At 40.9% G+C, this 13,798-nt stretch overlaps 1 protein-coding gene and 1 long non-coding RNA gene across 3 annotated transcripts in view; one reads left to right on the top strand and one right to left on the bottom strand.

The window, feature by feature from the left end:
- Nucleotides 1–6,126, bottom strand: part of LOC113969968 — a 24,102-nt gene extending 17,976 nt beyond the window's left edge. Inside the window, exon 1 of the long non-coding RNA XR_003534983.1 lies at nucleotides 5,669–6,126. This is a non-coding gene — a long non-coding RNA (uncharacterized LOC113969968). The remainder of the gene's footprint in view (nucleotides 1–5,668) is intronic.
- Nucleotides 1–13,798, top strand: part of AQP9 (aquaporin 9) — a 27,654-nt gene extending 13,856 nt beyond the window's left edge. For both annotated transcript variants that reach the window (XM_027688369.1, XM_027688370.1), the window contains exons 3-6: nucleotides 1,378–1,515; nucleotides 3,605–3,723; nucleotides 5,329–5,546; nucleotides 10,714–13,798. In XM_027688369.1, coding sequence (XP_027544170.1) covers nucleotides 1,378–1,515; nucleotides 3,605–3,723; nucleotides 5,329–5,546; nucleotides 10,714–10,876 — 638 coding nt within the window. In that variant the 3' untranslated portion in view covers nucleotides 10,877–13,798. The remainder of the gene's footprint in view (nucleotides 1–1,377; nucleotides 1,516–3,604; nucleotides 3,724–5,328; nucleotides 5,547–10,713) is intronic.

Genomic DNA, 13,798 nt, shown 5'->3' with positions numbered 1-13,798 from the left:
TCCGTGCTGAAGAATTTGAAACACAGTGAGGAATTCAAAATTAATTCAAGACTGATGCTACTAGGTCAGAGTTTTGGAAATGGTACAAAGAAGGTTTTATCCAACTTGTTATCTATGTTTGTCAGTTCATTATGTATCAAAGGTGCCTGGATTTCATAAGATAATGACTCACTGACCTGAAGTGCAAACAAACACAGAAACTGTACATAGAGGCCCTTTCTCCATCACTAACCTTTGACAGATAAAGGACATGATCTTTCAGGTTTTTTACCAAATAAAAGGGCCATTTTTTCTGATATCCATCCAGGCTGAAATGAGACTTCACCTGGAAGATAAGCAATGGATCCTATGTCCTTGCAGTATTTTTATTGTGGAGTGCTTTTTCATCTGTTTATTTATTTGCCAATTCGTATTTCTTAAAAAGCAGCTACATATTTGTAAACAATGAAGTTTTCCAAAAGCACCCAACACTTTTGTCCCATGTAGATAAAAAGTTTTGAGGGAAGTAAATATCATGTGACATAATAAATATATTTTAAAAACTAAAATTATCACAAGGAATTCCATTGTTACATCTTTTTCATGTATGAGTTCAGATGTAGCTACTCCTGAATAAAAAGGAAGGAAGTTTCACAGGAAAAAGAACTCTGTTTCAGCACAGCTGCTTTATCAGTTCCTTTATTGTGGACCTTCCTGGAGAGCGCAAGGGTTTGATGAAAGCCTGTGATGTAGAACTATGCACTGCTGTCCCCAGATCCCATGGAGCTCCCCAACAGCCAGCACGAAGCTGGACAGCCCTAACATAATTTTATTTTGTGTTTGTGAAAACTGAGTTCCTAAGTAACCCCAGGTTGAAGACAGGGTCATAAACATGACTTAAATCCAGGGTACTCCAGATCTGCCTCAAGATACGTGATAAGCCAGGGATAGTCCTTAATTGTAACACATTCTCGTGAAACCCAATTAATGTTCTGCTGCCCCAATCCTACCCTGAAAGTACAAAGCCAAAGGCCTCAAGGAGAGAGAATATGTTCAGAATGAGGGACCCTGCCCTCACAACTGATAGGGGAGATTTAGGTTTTTCTAGAAAAGTTGTCTGTAGCTCTATAGATTACAGACTGCAGGACAGCAGTTTGATAAACACCACAGTCCACAAACATCAAGAACAAAGATGGAGCTTGGTGGCTTTAGCCCTCCCTCCTCTAATATCATCCAGCTTGTTTCAGTTTCATTCCAGTCAACATTTAAGTGCAGAATAACATCTAGAAAAGCATGTACTAGTCCTGTGCTCAGACGTGCCCGCATTTTTACAAATCCTTCACCTATTCTCATGTATCTGATTCATCGACGTGACTTATTTGGTGATTTATTTTTCAGGTGGTCACATAAACCCAGCTGTTTCATTAGCCATGTGCGTGACTGGAAGATTAAAATGGACCAAATTACCAATTTACATATTAGCACAACTCCTGGGAGCATTTGTTGGAGCAGCGGCTGTCTTTGGGATTTATTATGGTGAGTACACCTTAGACATGTTCAGAGGACAAACTAGAGGTCAGGCAGTCTCCAAGGCCCCAATTTCTCAATGAATGTCAAGCAGGAAGAGGACTCTTGTTCAGACAGGGCTAATGGCAGGACTGAAGCTAAAATCATAAAGAAGAAAGGGAGAAGCATAAAGAGTTTGAAGGGAAAAACAATGGCTTGAACATTCCAAGTATCCTACAGATTTACTGAAACACTAATGCTCCAGGAAATGTTCTGATATTTAGAAAAATTATTCATGGGAAATCAGATACTCTGAGATCATGTATTTCTCAGTGAGGATTTTAAATTACTTAATAGCCAGGATACAGGGCTATCCATCTTCCAAGCAAATTAGAAACATTAAAGACCTGCTACAAGTGCCTGTAGGCAAATATCACCAACATCGTTCATTGAGGGTACAGGATATGAGATCAAGTCCCTCCTGACCAAACTTCAGACCACCCTAGAGAGGTGGCTCTCCAAGGCAATGAACTCCAGGTAGAGTGATAAAGAGGTCACATATTAGAGAGGGAAAAGAAAAAAGATTACCCTTATCCTTGAGGCATGGTTTTTTCCCACAGTGTGCCACAAAAGGAAAAAACTCAGTAACAGACTGACTGACTGGATGAATCCATTCAGTCAGATCAGTTATTCAATCCCCTGCTCCAAAACTTTGCTTCTACTGGCCCAGCCCGTCTCCTCCAAAGTCTCTCTCCTATGGGCACAACATCTGCAGATGGTGCTGGGTCAAGGTGCAATAGAGGGAAAATACAAATGGAAATGATCATTATTTGTCAGCTCAGGGCTCAGTACCCACAGTAACCCTGAGGAGAAAAATCTTTAGGAACCATCATAATTGGTTTGGGGTTGGTGGCTTTTTTTTGTTTTTAAAGTTAGTGTTAGAATTTGGAAACTGTGGGGCTCCAGAACAGGATTTCCATGTCAGTTTGAGCTGTCCTCAAGTCTGACAGCAGAATTACATCTGTGGCCAGGATGCAGCAGTGTGTCAATATGATATGGGGCTGGAGGTGGAACCACTGTTCTGCTAAAAGGGCAGCAATAAGGTAGGGAGCCCAAATAGGGAACACAGGGCTGGGGTTAGGGTTGGAGACATCTTCCTGATGTTCAGGAGTGTGGGATTTTCTCATCTCCCTATCTCTGCTCAAGTACTTTGCCCTCCTCTTGTTATTATTAAATCTCAAACCTCTTCTGTACTTTTTCCTTCTTGCAACTTGCAGGATTGTCTTGTACTCATTGAGGTCCAGTGAAAACTCTGTAGTTGAAAAACAGAGAGTGGAGCTCATCCTTTTATTTTTTCTTAGTAGTTAAGTGCAAAAAAATAATCCAACACTACAAATGAGAGCCTGATCGAAGTAAACAACTAAATATTCTCTGCATCCATGTTGTGCCTTAAGCAAAGCTAGAAAAAACACAGGAGCAAGGAGAATTAGATTTTTCTGTTAGCTTCAGGAGACAGGGAGCTGTTTCTTTACTTGCAAGTATCATCTCATCACTGGATCCGCTAATAAAATAATGGATTAGAGTTTGTTTTCCATGTCTGTCTATGGAGATTTGAGTGCTTCATCTCAGTGTCCTCTTATTTCTAAATACTTATTTCTAAAATTGCACAACTGTCAGATGGAATAACAATAATTCCTGGTGGCTGGGTATCCACAACTGCACAGCTGGGACATTAGGCACTGCTTGGGGCATCTTAGCAAGTGTAGCAACTCTTACAGAACAATGCAACTGTATTCAGAATCAGAAAATGCTCTGAGTTTGGAGCAGTGGGCAGGGAAAAACCAGCCCATATTGAAAGTTGTGATTTATAAAATGAATACTTCAAGGTACAGGAGGAGAGATGAGACAGGAGGGTAGGATGAGTACATCACCCCAAATCCATTAACTGTGCTCCCAGAAAAAGAGAGCACAGGATCACAGAACAGTTTGGGTTGGAAGGGACCTTAATAATCAGTTTCAGCTGAGAATGAGAAGTGCACAGACCTATCCCATACATTCTAGTCCTGGAAAACCTGGTGTCTATGGAGAAGTGCAGGCAGTTACTGGCTGTTGTCTACAGATGCCTTTATGGATTACAGCGATGGGAAACTTGAAGTCACAGGACCTAATGCAACAGCACATATCTTTGCAACATACCCAGCCCCATATCTGTCCCTCATGAATGGATTTGCAGATCAGGTAAGTGCACTTGCTGCCTTAATTCTGCAAATTAAATGTACTAAAATCTGTGAGACCAAGCAGTAAAAAAACACATAGATCTAAGGAGCATTCTGAACCTTAGTGTTTCAGTCATATGTCCCTGTGTAAAATACAATGAGAATGCAATGCTGTTCGTGGGGAGGTTACCTTTTAGTAATATTTTACAAGCAAGACAATTTCAGGTTTTTCTTTTCACGTCATCTTAATTGTCGTTTTCATCATCTTAATTGTTGCACTCTACCTGTCTTCAATGCAATATATGTAAGAGGTTATCCTCAGCATAAATCAGTGTTTCTCCATAAACCTCAGCAGAGTCATGTCCATTACATCAAAATCCAGCCCATTTTGTGGACCTATTATTCCTTAAGTAAAGCTTAAGCAAACAGTTTAACACACCCTGAACAACTGAGTTTCCTGCTTCCACAAGCCTCCTCTTCAACCTTCTCTTTGCAGATAGATTTGTAGTATTTGCTATCTATCCTCTGATCCTACTTATGCAACAGTGACAAAATAAAGTTTCATATCTTTTATCTACTTCTAAACAATTTACCCATATTCTTCAGGCATGCATGAAATAAATACTGCAAAAGTAAGGTATGAAAAACTAGGGACTGCCTGAGCACAGGATTCCTTATGTAAAAGATTGTGCAATCTGGCTTCAAAAAAATCCAAACAGTCTTTTGAAGTTTTGTAAGAAAGACAGTTCTGATCTTTGGATCAGTCAACAGATTTTTCCTTAAGATGTTTTTACCCATGAGTGTTCTAAAACAAACTTTAAAAAAGATGTAATAAAAATAATTTTTAAAAACCCCAAACTTGAACTTCTTTAAATCAGTATAGAAATTGAATGTTTTGACATCGCTGAAGCTTCTGTCTGTTTTCCCATTGAGTTAATTATTAGCAAAATCGACATTTACAAAGCATTTGATTTAAGTGGAGCTGCATTTCCACGGAAGCAATTCTAAGAAAATTTCCTTCATCAGCTCAATTAGCATATGCAATACAGAGTTCATGTTACAGTTATACGTGCAACATTAATTTGGGTAATTCCCAATTTTTAGCTGATCAGTTTTGACCTTGTAGATCTCACTTTTTCTTCTGATGTTTTGCAATACCTGGATAGAAAGGTGCATATTTAGTCTAATTTATCAGTATGAACTACAGGTATCTAAAGCACTTCTATATCAGTGTAACTGATTGCATTGGCACAGCAGAACTACCAAAAATTGAGTGAATAGAACTGTTAAATTGATAGGAAAAAAATATGGAAACAAAGCATCAGACATCACACAGGAGATGCTTTTTAAATCCTCTGGTCTTTCTGCACCAGAGTGTTGCAGATTACTTTTTTAAAATGTTCTCAGCACATTTCTTGTCTTTATCTTTCAGCACAGAGATCAAAACATCTCATTGCTGTAAAGTAGAGAGCCACTGATTTCCAAATTTTTCTACTCTGTATAGTGGGATAAATCTAAATACCAGCTCTAAGCCACCTCAATCCATAGAACTACCATAGCCCCTCTTTTCATTATTGGAAAGAATCTGCACATATTTGCTTAATATTCTTTTCTTTGCCTTGGCCAGGTGATGTCAACAGCTGTTCTTCTTCTGGCTATATTTGCTATTTTTGACACTAGAAATAACAGCGTCCCAAAGGGCCTGGAGCCAATTGCAGTAGGACTTCTTATAATTGTTCTGACTTGCTCCTTGGGGATGAACAGTGGCTGTGCCATGAACCCGGCCAGGGATCTGGGCCCAAGGCTCTTCACAGCCGTGGCAGGGTGGGGGATGGAAGTGTTCACGTAAGTATGCCTGGATATCAGGTAAAATGCTCTTGGCTAAAATTGTTTCTAAGAAAGTAAGATCCTGATTCAACATGGTACCAAGCCATACTTTATATACATACAGGTAATTCTTTACATACCAGAAGCAGCGATTCATGCACTTTAAGCCAGATATCCTCGAGGAACTGGGCTTTAAAAAGGATTTCCTGCTCCTAGGGCAAATCAAACATGCATTATCTCTAATATCAATCATTGTTTCAAGCAGAACCTTCCCAAAATATTAGAGATTCTTAGAGGTCACTGAAAATATGAGTTCTTCCTTCTCATGTTCTGCAGCTTTCAGAAAAAAAAAGAATGAAATCAGAAGAGAGTTAGGTGGAAATATTTATTGGGTGCTGTAAAAAACACAGAGGTATTAGATTGATTTAGCCCATTACTACTACTGAGTTATTGCAGAAATACACAACAATCTAAAAGCCTGACTTCCTGCCTGGGAGTGAAGGAGTGAATGAAAGAAAGCTCCCTTCATGTTCCCACATTTCAGGGCACGCTCTCAAATCCCCGTGCATGGCTGTGCACACACACACACGCGCTCTTGGCTGGCCAAACACAGCTAATTAGTTTCACAGCAAATCCACAGCTTACACATGTCCAGTGCAAGAAGCACTCTGGGGTATCTAAGTAAGAGTAATCTGTCATCACAAAATTTAGCTTATTTTTGTTTGGTTTGGTTTTCCAGTTATTTATGAGTAGGAATCCCCAGAAGTGCTGTCGGCCACTAGAGAGCTCTGGTTAATAGAGATTTTATTTTAGCTACTTCACCATGCACAAATAACTTGCATTTGTTATGATTTCTATCTACACAAATCATGTGCCTCCTTGAAGAGAGCACTAGCAAAGCTTTTCTCGTGCACAAATAGCCAGGTATGGCACACCTTAAGCCAGAGCCAAGGCTGGGGTGTAACACAGATCTGGTGAGCCACTGGCAGGAGGTCAGGTCACTAGCCCAGTTACCTCCAAACTTCTCCTCCCCAGCAGTACCATTAGATGGCACTTTTTTAAAAAACAAGGGCACACAGACTGACATCCCACACTTCGGATTCTCCTCTCTCATATCTTTGTAATTACAAGTAGTTGTTGACTCTGGTATTAACCACGGTATCATGTGCTATAATCTGTAATGAAGTTATGAAGTTGGTTATTACATTACTGAAAAGGTTTGGAAGTTTGGAAGCACTGTGATCTAGTCACAGAATACCTGTGAACTCCCCTCCCCTCCAAAGCTAAGATCTTACACATTTACATCAAAGAAGCTACAAGAAAACTCTACATCTGTACCAGTATGGGCTCCTTCCTACTGTAGCTTTAGGATTTGTATACAAATTTGCAATCCCACTGTGAAGACCTTGCTAAGAAATTTTAAAATGTGAATAAACAAAATGAGATAGAAGATCTCTGGTCACTGCCAGAATAAACTGGGCTTTGTAAACTGAGGAAAAAGTCTTCTTGCCTGCCTTCGGTTAAAAGGCTACAGTTATAACCAAAGGAATGAGAATTTCAATGGAGTGTTCTTTTTAGAGCACATATCGGGGTTGACCTAGGAAGAATTTGAGCCCTGTTAGGTAGCTGGAAGAACCATGGGAGAACCCTGAATGATTGTAGTTAGGATCCTGAACTGCCTGATGCTCTGCTGGAGTTACATGTACATGAGCAACTTAAGCAATGCAGCAACAGTTGACAGCTAAACCTTGGATGTCTCTGTTTAACTGGAATTCACAACCTTGAGGCAGGTGCTTAAGCTCTCTAGTAAAGGCATGCCCAGGATCTGGGACCTAAGCATGAAACCTCCACAGTGACAGGAGGGGAGTGCTGCACAAACTGAGCAGTGGGAAATACTGAGGAGACATTCCACATTTGTTGGAGTGAGGAAGCATCTCCCAAGATGAGTCACTCTCTGCCCAAGTCAATGAGTTGTCTACAGAGCAGGCAAGGACCACTAGGAAAGCCTCACTTTGGAACAGATCAGATACACGGGAGCAAGACTTTCCACACTGTTCTCAAGCAAGTGCTCTAAACCTTGAGACAATTAGTTCATCCCCTCTACCCTTCTTTGTGCTTGCAGGTCCAGTAAATTCTGGTTTTATCGTGTATTCAGGCAGTGAACTGCAAGTAGCCTGGAGGGGAGCTCTTCTGTTGGACCATGGAGTTGTCCAGAGGATAAGAAGGCAGTTGAGCACGAGGTTTTCTAAATGTTGCTGTTCCTACATTTTGTACAAAGACACCTGAAGGAGCAGCTTCCCCAAAAATCAAGCCAGAGGACACAAGCTGCAGTGTGGTTTCCCTAGCCTGTAACAATGGGTTTGTTTTGGTTAAAGGCTCCCATTAGAAGCTGTTCTGTTGCACTGCAGCTGGAAAGGCGGTGTCAGTGCAGCACCCTAGAGAGCACCATTTTGTACACAAAAAATGCAGCCAGCACTGGGCCTGCTCTTGTGAACTGCTGCTCAGCCTGTTGGGAGGAGGTGTCACAGATGTTAACTGTCCCCATCACTGGGGACAACAGCTGACTTTAGAGACCTCAGTGTTTCTAATGACTAATCCTAAAACCATGGCGACAACCAGCCTTTCTTAAGCACATGCTTAATATTCTGATAAGCTTAAGAAAAGTTTTGGGGAGCAAAGTTTTGTCTGTAGCGAGAAAACAGCCAGATCTTCAAGTACAATTACCAGGCTCGATTTTCACAAGCAAAATAGAGCATGAAACAGCAACGATAGAGAGAGAAACAGCTGCACAGAGCAGTGTTTCGTGTCAGCATCTGAAGGTATCGCTGGGATATTCCAGCCCGGTTAGTTTTGGGTTCTCCTGCCCGTGGCTGCGGCGGCGGTGCGGGCTCAGCGCGGTAACGCTGACACCTCGTGGTCGCCAGCACCGAGGACGAGTCTCCCGGGCTAAACTGAGCTGCACTTTGGAAAAGGTGCAGTCAGGAGACGCATCTCTTGTCTGCACAGGGGCTCGGGTGGCAAAGCGGCCTCCGAAATGTTGAGCGCTCTCCCTGGAGCGCAGCACTGCAGCCCGGATTACCCCGGGGCTCCCTGTCCTGCAGCAGCTGGCCAGCGAGAAGAGTATCTACAAGTCTAAAATGGGCGAAAGTTCCCAGTTCATGTAGGTTATACACCGTATTTCCTGGAAATTGTCACAGTTAGGCAAAGTGCCGCTGGACAGGTCCGTGTGCTGCCTCCTCCTCTCGCAGCCTGCGCCTCCCACCCCACCCAGCAGCAAGAACACCCGGTGATAACAGAGGCAGAGCTGGCTGTTCTCCTGCCAACTTCACAGCAAATCTGTGCACTGGGGTAAAGCCAGGGTATAAGGGCACTGAGGGTCCTTCAGTGAAGCTATTTGGGCTTGTCACAGAGAGTTCTTGCTCCTGTGCTGACAGGACTGTCATGGAAACTCCTAACTTGGCTGTGCCCCGACCTTGTTTCAGTTTTGGCAGCACCTTCTATGAAGGTTTTACACCCAGAACCTTAACAGAGGGTGTCTAAAGCACAGCTGACAGCAGCTGCTGGGAATACAGGCCGTGATTTGGAGAAGGTCATGTAGGAGCTGATGAGGCACATGCCAGTTTGTGGAACAAGCCAAGAGAGACACCTGCCAAGAAACACCTTTTTTCCATGCCCATATACACACACTTCATGAAGAAGAATACATGCAAGTACTTGATGTAGATTTTGATGTGCTGATTAAGTCAATAAAACCTTAGTCTATGCTTGTTCCAGAAATTCAAGGGCGTAAGAGACATTTGTGATTCAACAACAAACAGATTTATAAAGTCAATAGAACAATATCAGGAGTTATTTTATATCCTCAGGGCAAAATATAAATAATTCCAAAGGTAAAACATACACATCCAAGGCATTTCTGAACAAGGAATAACAGTATCATCAATAGGCACTGATATTTGCCCAGCTCTATTCTTGCATTGTGACTTAACCAGAAGTTCACTTCTGCTAAAAACTATACAACTGAGTGGTGAATAATTATCCTTATAGTTTAAAAATTCCCCTGCACCATCCTGTAAAGTTCTTCTCACAGATTAATTTGTCCCTTTGTATTTCTGGGGGGAAAAAATTCTCCATTTTCAATATGCATGAAATTGAGGTAGCTGTATTTTCACTGGAGACTCACATATTCAGTTAATACAGCATGTTATCCAATCAGAACACCTTAATGCATCAAAACAGTTTAGAGAGTATCTGCTCTGAACCCAGTACTCAGTTATTTGCTGTCTGAATGTGGACCTCTGGGAAAGGGAGAGCAATTCTATCAGCCCTATTTCCAAGCATAAGGAGTTGTTATTTATAGTTTGATACAGGTGGACTACTTACTTTAAAAATGTTCATAAATCTACATATTTAAAATTAAATCATAGTAATTATGCAAAGTGAATGTGAACATTTCAGTGGAGCCAGCTTGCCAGATTCTCTTAGTGAATGCAGCAATTCTAAGCAAGATTTTTAGGCATATAGAACTTCTGAATGTCTATTTGCCTTTTACTGAAAGACATCACATTTTAAACACAGAGATAATATACTACATCATGAAATTTGAATCTGGACCACTCCAGTCAAAGATAATCCACTTTATAGTCTCTGTGTTTTATTACAGTCCTTAAGGGAAATATAATCAAAATCAAGTATGATCTATTACACATATCAAGAGGAACACCATATATACTATTACCAGTGTGAACCTGCAACTTTCCACATGCATGAGATAACCCATTTTTGTAACAGACATTTGCCTTGATTATTCCTGACAACCAATTTACAAGCATCTGGTGACAGCACTAGTCAAGACTGCTGGGCAATAAATATGTCCCTGTTCATTTCATTGTAAGTCAGTGAAGCCCACTTTCCACAGCAGAGAAATTATCCTCTGTCCCCAAACAGACATGCAGTAAAAAGGCCTTATTTTCTAAGGTGCAACCAGACCAACATGCCTGGTGCTTGTTACTTAGCATTCCAATCACAGCCTGGGCAGGGCAAACAGGGGTGTCATCCATTTACAGAAATAGAAAGGTCTATGCTGTGGTGAGTGTCACGCCACTGTATCTGTTCATTGACAAATATACAGTAAGGTGTTCACTCGAGTAACAAATAATAGTTATTCATGTTTTTTGTCTTACAGGGCTGGTAATAATTGGTGGTGGGTCCCTATAGTTGCACCTCTGCTGGGAGCTGTAGTTGGAGCAATGACCTACATTATTTTTATTGAAATGCATCACTCAGATCCTCAGTCAGGAGGAGAAAACGAAGTGCGTGACAAATATGAACTGACTAATATGGAGTAAGAACTGAAGAATTTTCTCTGTCATTTTGTTGTGCAGTTTTTGTGCAAATGGTTGGACCATTTTATTGTGTGCCTCAATTAGAAATTCACCTTTCAAAGCACAAATTCTACATAGAACTCAAAACTGAACTCTTTCCATGTAACATTGGGTTGATCACATTCAAAACTGGGAACTTGGGTATGAGAAGGGTAAATTGTTGTTCTTCTCATATGGCTTTCAGATCAAATTATCCCCTAGATGCAATTGTAGTGAAATGATGCACTGACCTGTTAATTCAACACATATGATCCTAATCATGTTACCTAATTAACTGAAAATAGATGAGATATTGATACAAAACTGCATGCATTGCTAGTTAATTGATTCAGTGCTGAATTAATGTGCAAGGGCATTGCTCACTTCTTAAGAACGGCTTGCCTGAACATTAAAAACAATACCCAAATTGCTAAATGTCAATTGAAACAGTTTTGGATAACTTAGTAAATTTTTGTGGACCCATTATTGAACAGCAAGGAATCAACTCAGCAGTGATGAGGTTTAGTAACTCAGAATACGATCACAAAATCTGTGTGTTACAAGATGAACACCAAAGAGACAAAGATGTAACTTCTTCATAGCAGTAATGTTCAGTTATTTTTAGACTATTTACTTGACCTTTATGCTACCCAATATTAAAAGCCTAGCATAGAATATTAATCTGAACCTCTTCCGCTGTGCTTTCTGGATAAAATTCATTCCTGTGGAGATGGCCCAGCAACAGAGGCTCACTCTGTGCAGAGGTCAGCACAAGGCCCACGTCTGTATAAGCTTTAAAGAGTCCTGCTGATGATAATTTACATGAGGGGATTTCGTCTGCATTGTGGGAGTAATTTTTAATTTGGTGGAAGTAATTAACAATAGAAGCTGGTCCCAGACCCAGTCCTAGATCTGAATTCCCCAAAGAGGGCCAGATCCACACTAGAGTTCTGAAGTGTAGGTTCTCTCTCGCTGAGTAGAAGTGGTTGGACATACACCACTTCCTAAATATCCAGCCTTGAAAATGAAATTATTTCTGCTTAATCCTTGTGAATTGAATGTATTCAATTAAATCAAAGTTCATTTCTAATATGTATACATCTATACCTGGTTGGTGGTGGTGATCATGAATAAACAGACATCCTATTCAGCAATGCTCCTGAGCTATTTTCATGGCAAAACTTCAGGGTACTAGCTCAATGCACTAATTTCCAGAGTGCTCTTCCCTTTGGATTTCTACAACCTTGCTCCCTAAAATTCCACGCTGCATTCCTGATTTCACTTCTGAAGTGAGGAACCCTTTGTGTTGCCACCAATAGCCTGTGCCCTTTGGTGAGGTATCCACTGAAGAGGTCTAGAAATACTGTGGTCAGAATGAGCATCAGCATTTGGGCAGATGAGGCCTGTGTCACTGCATGTCTTTGCCCTGGGACACCACGCCAAGCTCACGGCAGCAAAGGGACACAAACGGCAGCTCAGAGTCAGATATTGCAGTACACTTGAGGGAGTATAATTCTAATTTTAATGATGTTTTTAAGAAAATGTACATAACAGTGATGAACTTACGTTGCTCAGAGACATATCAAGCCAGTGCAAAGTGTTCCTTCCATTCCGAGCTCCCCTGCCGTGGGTTGACTCCGCTGGAGCTGGACCCATCCACCTTTGGTTGTATCATTGTATCTACGGCTGAGGAGTCTCAGTAACAAGACAGGGTTCCCAGAAACAGTCCTCAACCTGAGCAGAGAAGAATCAAGAGTACAATGTGAAAATTAGACCTAACTGTAGACCTTTTCTTGGCAGCACAGACAAATTCTATCATCTGTCCTGTATTTTGATAAATTGCACTACATAGAACAAGATGGGGTGTAAAAGCAATCGCAGATCGATCCCTCTTTTGCCCTCCCACCTGCAGTGAGAGCTGTCTCTCACCCCTTGGTGATACCTGGGACAGGACACTCCAAGGTGGTTGCCAACCATCTAAGTCTGGAAAGCTCTTCTGGAGGTAGAAACAGTCTGAAGGCTGCTCCCAGGTCAGAAAGGTGCTTACTCTCCCTCTGATGCCAACATCTAGCATGAAATAGCTGTACAGAAAATAAAAATAGGCAGCTAATTAACCAGAAGTAACCAATTTTTTTCCAGAATGGTAGGGAGAGTTAATGACTTCTTGTGTTAGGATTTTGCACAGTCGGTGGGCTCCATATCCCTCATGATATTTCTTCCTTTAGTACATCATGGAAAACATGGGTAAAAGCAGAATACAGGTCAGGAATGTGGAAAGGATGGTTTATTTATACAACCTACTGAGTGACTAGCCCACACTTGCTGTGTGCCTATGCATTAGCCAAGATACATAAAGTACTAAATTTTCTCAAAATTCTTTTGATCACAACAGGTTCTGCCCGTAAATTTACAGGAAATCTTGTTTCTCCTGCTTATGCCATTCCTATGCAGAGAATTTCTGCCTAAGTGATACTTACTTGTCTGAAGTTATTAGTGTGCAACTCATAAGCAGTGACACACTCATGTGATAGCATAACAACATCTTCAATGTGCTCTTAACAAGGTTTTGTCAAATCTATGTTTGCTTAAAGAATTTATTTTTAAACTTCAATTAATACTTCAATATTTTTGAAAATTCTTTGAGAACACCTCATACTAATTCCACAATTCATACTGGCTTCACAGAAGCCAGAATTTCATTTAGGAACAGGGCATTGTAGACCTGTCTCAGATGCGACATAATTTAAATTTCTAAGTATAAGAATGAATTCCTGCTTTTGGAACAACCCCCCCTTCCTTAGTCTTAACTACAGAACCATGTCCAGTATTACCATAATGTAATGGGAACAATAATAATCACCTCATTCCATAAACTAACTTAGAAATTATCTGTTTTATAAAAAAAAA

This window comes from Neopelma chrysocephalum, unplaced genomic scaffold, assembly GCF_003984885.1.
Source record: "Neopelma chrysocephalum unplaced genomic scaffold, ASM398488v2 Primary Assembly neopelma1_75, whole genome shotgun sequence".
NCBI lineage: Eukaryota > Metazoa > Chordata > Aves > Passeriformes > Pipridae > Neopelma > Neopelma chrysocephalum.
Note: the sequence above shows the minus strand (reverse complement) of the source record. Positions and strands in the feature narration are given on the sequence as shown.